Source organism: Martes martes (genome assembly GCF_963455335.1).
Source record: "Martes martes genome assembly, chromosome: 9".
NCBI lineage: Eukaryota > Metazoa > Chordata > Mammalia > Carnivora > Mustelidae > Martes > Martes martes.
This window is the reverse complement of record NC_137896.1, coordinates 13,961,263-13,967,262: the sequence shown is the minus strand read 5'-3', so window position 1 is coordinate 13,967,262 and position 6,000 is coordinate 13,961,263. Positions and strand designations below refer to the sequence as shown.

The 6,000-nt window shown below is 54.9% G+C and overlaps 1 protein-coding gene across 2 annotated transcripts in view; it reads left to right on the top strand.

The window, feature by feature from the left end:
* Nucleotides 1-436: 436 nt before the first annotated feature.
* The window catches only part of SLC12A5 (solute carrier family 12 member 5), a gene marked incomplete at both ends in the record, with an annotated part of 35,008 nt that continues 29,444 nt past the window's right edge, over nucleotides 437-6,000 (top strand). For both annotated transcript variants that reach the window (XM_080814009.1, XM_080814010.1), the window contains one exon: nucleotides 437-557. In XM_080814009.1, the coding sequence (XP_080670135.1) occupies nucleotides 437-557 (121 nt within the window). The remainder of the gene's footprint in view (nucleotides 558-6,000) is intronic.

Sequence of the window (6,000 nt, the reverse complement as noted above, 5' to 3'; positions counted from 1 at the left end):
CAGGGCAGGAAGCCAGTCGATCTCAGTCAGTGCTGTGTCCCCAGTGCCATGTACCGTTGCCCGAAACACAGGAGAGCTAATCAAACTGCGTTGAATGAATGAATGAGTGAATAAAACCTAGGTGTTTAGGAGATCCCAGCAGAAGTGGGCCCCGGCTCCAGGAGCCACACACTGGGGCTCCGGTGTCGGGACAGTTCTCAGCTGCAGGTGGGATCCTCAGGCGCTTCCTGGAATTGAGAGCCCAGGGACTTGGAGCGAGATGGTCACGTTCTGAGGCTCAGGCCAGCGGGCACTAGGACCCTGCGCGGCGCCGCGCCCGGTGGGGGGCGGCGGACGGGAGTGGGGGGGAATCCGCTCTTTCTGTCTGCTAGAGCCAGGCTGCAGACACTTGTGCGATCTGGGCCCGTACCGCCGCTGCCCGGTCCCTTTCCGCACTATGAGCCGCAGGTTCACTGTCACCTCACTGCCCCCCGCGGCGCCCGCCGGGACCTCTGACTTAGAGTCCCACCCGCATTCGGCAACCTGTCTCCGCCACCTCTCTGGGGAAGACGCCAAAGGTAGAGGCCGCAGGGGGCGGGGCCTGCCGGAGCGGGGCGGGGCGAGAGAAGAGGCGGGGCCATGGTGGGAGGGTCTACTCTTGGAAGGGGCAGGGCCGGGGTTGGAGGTTGGGGGGCTCAGCCGAGGGCTAGAGAAGGGAGAAGAGCTGGACCTAGCCGGGAGGGAAGGAGGCTGGACGGCAAATGGTGAAGGGAGGGGCCAGATTCGAGGTGGGCGGGGCACAGGGAAGGGGTGGGGCTATGGGCGAAGGGGCGGATCTTGTGATGGAGGGGCTAGGGTCAAACGAGGGCTGAACTGGAGAGCACTTAAGGGGCGGGGTCATTTCGGGTAGGGGGCGGGGCCAGAGGGAAGAAGGTGAAACCAGGGAAAGGGGAGGGCCATATGATTAAGGGGTGGGTCCAAAGGCAATGGGAGGAGGCAGGACTCTCTGTTTGGGGGCAGAAAAGGGCGGGACCAGAGAGGAAGGGGTCGAGCCAGGAGAATAGGGTGGGGTTAAGGGAGGGAGGTAAAATGAGTCCGGGACGCTGGGGCTGGTGCTGCTGGCTCAGCAGGTTTTTGGGGCCTGGAGGATCTTCCAGTCCTCGGCCTCCCGAGAGACGTCGCGGACAGCGCCTGGGGGTCCCGGGGAGGAGACGGGAGCAAGATAAGTTACTTTTGGGCAGCTAGATCTTGGGAGGATTCTGTGGGGGTCTCCGGTCCCGACCCGTGGGGACCCAGTTAAGTCCCTTTGCTCCGGCTTCAGAAAAGGGTTAGGTGGAGCAAGCTCAGGCTAGATTGGGGACGTCCTCCTCGAGGACCCATTGCTGGGTCTTGCCATGGAAGTTATAGGCAGGGTACACAAGAGGGGAGGTGAAAGATCCATCTAGCTTTCAGTAAAGAATCAGTATCCTGGATGCATCCACAGTCTTCTCCTCAGGGGGCACTTGTCAGGAGTCCCCTTCCTGACCCTGCGCCTCTCAGATCTGGAAGAAACGCTGCGAATCTGCTTGGAGTGGCCCCAGCACGGGGAGGAGGAAGAGCCTCCCCGGGCCGCCAGGGGTCGCTGCCGAGCCGCAGGTGAGCTCACTCTGCAGCGAAACTAAGCACCAACAGCCCTGAAGGGGGCCTTTTGGGGTGGAGGGGTTCTTTGGCGAAATCCCGCGTTGTGTAGATGACCAAACCGAGGCCTAGATTTCCTCAGGCCTCCAGCCCCCGAGCCAATCGCCTCCTGGACGTGGCCATTTGGATTTCTTGGGCTCCTTCCATTCTTCCTATTTCCCCATAAACTGTCTGCCTCCTTTCTCATTTTTCTCATTTTCATGAATGTCCTTTCCATCCTTAGAGTTTCAAAAGTCAGAACTCTAGGAGCTATTCTGAACGTTTCCTTTTCTTTTCCCACCAGATCTAGTTGGTCCTCACGCGTTGGCCGACCCACCCCCCAAACTAATCCTAACTGTCTTCTCTCTCTTCTGGTCAGCATCACTCTGTACAAACCTCCATCATTTCTCACATGGTCAGGGCCAGAGCCACAGCCTCCTCGTTGGTCTGCCTGCCTCGGATTCTGTCCTAACCACCCTCCACACAAGCTCCCCATAGCTTTTAGGATAAAGACCGATGCCGTAGTCTGTCATTCAAACTCTTTCCTCATTTGCTCCTGGACATACCTGTCCGTGTTCATCATCTCACCTCCATTAGCCGGGGAAACTCCTACTCACTCTGTAGCTTATGGCTCATTGCACCTCTCCTGAAAACCTTTCTCCCTTTTCCTTGCTTCCAGGCAGAGGCTGTCATTCCTCTTCTGCCCACCCACCGCACCATTAGAGGACATGTCCCAGTGGATGGAAGTTATTTACTTGCGTGGCTCCTCCAACTTAAAAGCAGGGACCATTTCCTTTTATCTTAGTGTTCCGAGTTCCAAGCCCACAGCCCGGCTCTTGGTAGGTGCTTAATGTCCATCAGACCAGAGAGGGAGTGGCTGCAAGCTCCTACTTCTCCTACCCTTGCCTTCTCTCCTCCCATTCCCCAGCCCCTTACTTGAGAAAAAGGTGGCCCTCTCTCATTCCAATGTGATTGACACGTCTTCCCATTCCCATTTCCAAGCTCCTGCCTGTTGAAGTAAAAGATGGCTCCCAGTTTGGGGGGTGTGCAGGTGTGTGTGCTAACTGGATGTGAATCTAGAATGCGGCAGAGGCAGTGTGCGTGTGTCTTTGTGTGTCTGGAGGGAGGAGCATCTCACATGAGCTCTGATGACCAGTGGGGCGGTCAGTGCTTATATGTGTCACTGCATTCCAGTGTGTTGATGGGCATGTGTGAATTCCTGTGGGGTGGGTAACTGTGTGCATGAGTTTATGTAAGTTTCCTCTTTTTTTTTTTAAACATTTTATTTATTTATTTGAGAGAGAGACAGTGAGAGAGAGTATGAACGAGGAGGTCAGAGGGAGAAGCAGACTCCCCGTGGAGCCGGGAGCCTGATGTGGGACTCAATCCTGGGACTCCAGGATCATGACCTGAGCCAAAGGCAGTCGCCCAACCAACTGAGCCACCCAGGCGCCCTATAAGTTTCCTCTTGAGAATGATTTGGATCACTTTTAACCTCTTTCGTCCTGAGAGGTGCTTCCAAGCCTTCCTCCTTGGTAGGTCACTGCACGGAGAAGTAGACAAGGGCACCCTAGGGGAACCGAAATCTGGCGATATCTTTCCTGCAGCTGTTCTTGTGTCAGCCCTCTGGCCCCAAGAAGATGTGGTCCCCACCTCCTGTTCTCACTCAGGCCCATTGGGGAGAAATGGCAGCCTGTGGAAAGTGGGGAAGGGTTGGGAGAGGTTTGGCAGGTCACTTGTGCATGAGCACTGTCTTTAATTCTGGACCCAGGGCGTGGGGTTTGGCCCTGGAAGTGCCTCCTGCTGCCAGGGGACCGACCAACTGTAGTGGGGACATAACTGACAACGGGGGTGAAAGAGACAAGTCCGAAGCTGAGCCCTGAATCTACCATGAACCCTGGGCGGCAGCCCCTGTACCTCAGTTGCCTCATCTGTACTATGGGGAGGTTAGTGATGACTTGGCTGGACAGAAGTGGACCTGGGGCCGGGTGTTACCACTCTGAGCGATTCCTATACCCGTTATACCACTTTCCACTGTGCCTCAGTTTCTGGTGGAGCAAGACGGGACACTGGAAAGAAACATGGGCCTGGATTAAGACTAACAGGATTTGAGATGTGTTCCCACAAGTGAGAAGGAGCTGACTTATGCTAGAGAGATGGAACAAGACCCCAAAATAGCCCATCCACGCTCTTCGCTCGGGCTCTGTGGTGTCGCCTTAGGGCACGTTGGTTTCCCTGTCTGAGCCTCAGTCTCCTCGTCTGTAGTCCAGAGGAGGTGAACAGGAAGCTATCTGACGGTCATGCTAGCCGTAAAAATGCTAGGATTCTTTGATGGTCTAGAAGGGTGAAGTTCTCTGCCTCCCCCATACCCAAACCTCATGTTTCAGTCTCTCTATCTGTAAACTGGGAAGAATGACACTGAGTTACTGGTATGAATATCTGATCCGGAGATCTCCAGCCCGTTCAGGGTGTTCTCCAGTTACCCCCTCCTCAAGCTGGGACTCAGAACCTCACTGCCCAGTACCTCAGCCCAAGGTGAGCCCTGGGAGTCTCCATGGCAACAAACTGGTTATGAACGAGGCTGCAGTTGCCATGGTGACGGGCTGCTCTCTCTCTCTCTCTCTCTCTCTCTCATCCCCCTCATCTCCCCTCCCCTCTTCTCAATGAACCAGAGCGATCTGCGGGCACCAGCTCTCCAGGTGGGGTGGGGGTGGGGGGGTGACTGCCTTGAGAAGGGGGTCCAGATTGAGAAAGGGGAAAGATGGGCTGAATCTGTAGGGGAATGGGGGGCTGTTGGGGTGCCATTGCCATGGTGACAGGGCTGCAGCCTGTTAATTAAGCCCCTGGTTGCCACGGAGACGATGGTGGTTGACGTGCTCTGCGGCGAGCCCTGTGTGTGTGGGGTGTGCTGCGTGCTGGACTCATCAGTTCACTGAGAGGACGGGCATGTAGTTTGGGGAGAGGAGTGAAAGAGGGAGTTCAGGGCCTTGGCTCCTGGAAGACAGAGCCGGGGTGGCTGTGTTAGGTCACGGGGGTAATGATATGCAGATAAGGATGGATAGGGACTGAGCCATAAGGAGGAATACTGTGCCTGCCTCCTGTGGAAAGAAGTCAGGTGGCTCCAGCTTCAGTGCATGGAGCCCGGGGCTGGAGGTCAGGGAGCCGGGTTCTAGTCCCCAGTCTGCCGCAAGTTCACCCCATGAAGAAAATTTGTATCTTTTCATCTCTGGACTCTAATTTTCCCATAAATGGGGGGGGGGCAAAAATAATTTACTAAGTCTCTTCCAGTTCCCACATCCTGAGACTTGGGCAGCTTCCCTGAATTTTTTTTCTCTCTGAAAAGCATACGGTGGGATGGGGGTGAAATTCAGAGTTCAGAAACAGGACTCTTCCCAGCTCTGCATCTTGTGTGGCTTGAATGAGAGAGTTTCCCTAGCCCTAGATCTTCCTAGGGCTCTGGGTGGAGTTGGGATGCTAAGCTAGCAGCCGTGTTCTCAGGGCTCAGAGATGAGGGTCACCTTGCTGGTGACCTTACTGGCCAAGGCCAGGCTGACAGTGCAGCAGGTACCTGCAATGGTGTCTTCTCAAAGCCACACTGTAGACAGTTGATCTGAAGCCAGAATGGGGGCCAGGCTCCTTGAGAGGTAAGGGGTGGGACTCCAAGGGGTAGGGTCTCCCCTTGGGGCCATCTCCTTACTTGGTCTGGACTCCTTGGGGAGGGCTCCATGGCTTTAGTCTGTGATAAATGGAGAGAGCACTAAGCTTTCAGAGTGGGAAGAAGTCCCTTGGATTTATGCGACCTAACCCTTTCATTTTGCAGATGGAGATACTGGAGCCCAGAAAGAGGAACTTATTTTTTCCCAGGGATAGACAGAATTTGGGGGCAGAGGACAGGATAACTTCACTGTGTCTTGAATTCCAGTGCCTTGTGAGATAGGAACTCCAGCAAGGGTTGGCACATGGGGACCCCAGGGGAAGAGGAATCACTCCTGCCTTCACCTGTACTCTCCTGGGATCTAGATGTGGGTGGGCTCAGACCCTGAGCGGCCAGGGCTCTGGACCACAGATGAATGGAAATACCTCCAGGGGAATATCCCAGATCTGAGATTGCTGAACAAAAATCTCAGCCTTTAATTTCTTTCACAGCACTTCTCAGACAAACATGCTACACATTTTGCTATGTTACCTGTCTCTACAGCGTAGTGGAAAACCATAATGCTGCTGCTAGTGCTGGTGACGGTGCGGGGTGTGGGTAGTGGAGTGCTTAGAAATTCCTGAACACGGTCTATCCACCTGCTATCCTTTTAACCCCTGTCTCCAATCCAAACTCATCTCACTTTTTTTTTTTTTTTTTGGTGTGTGTGT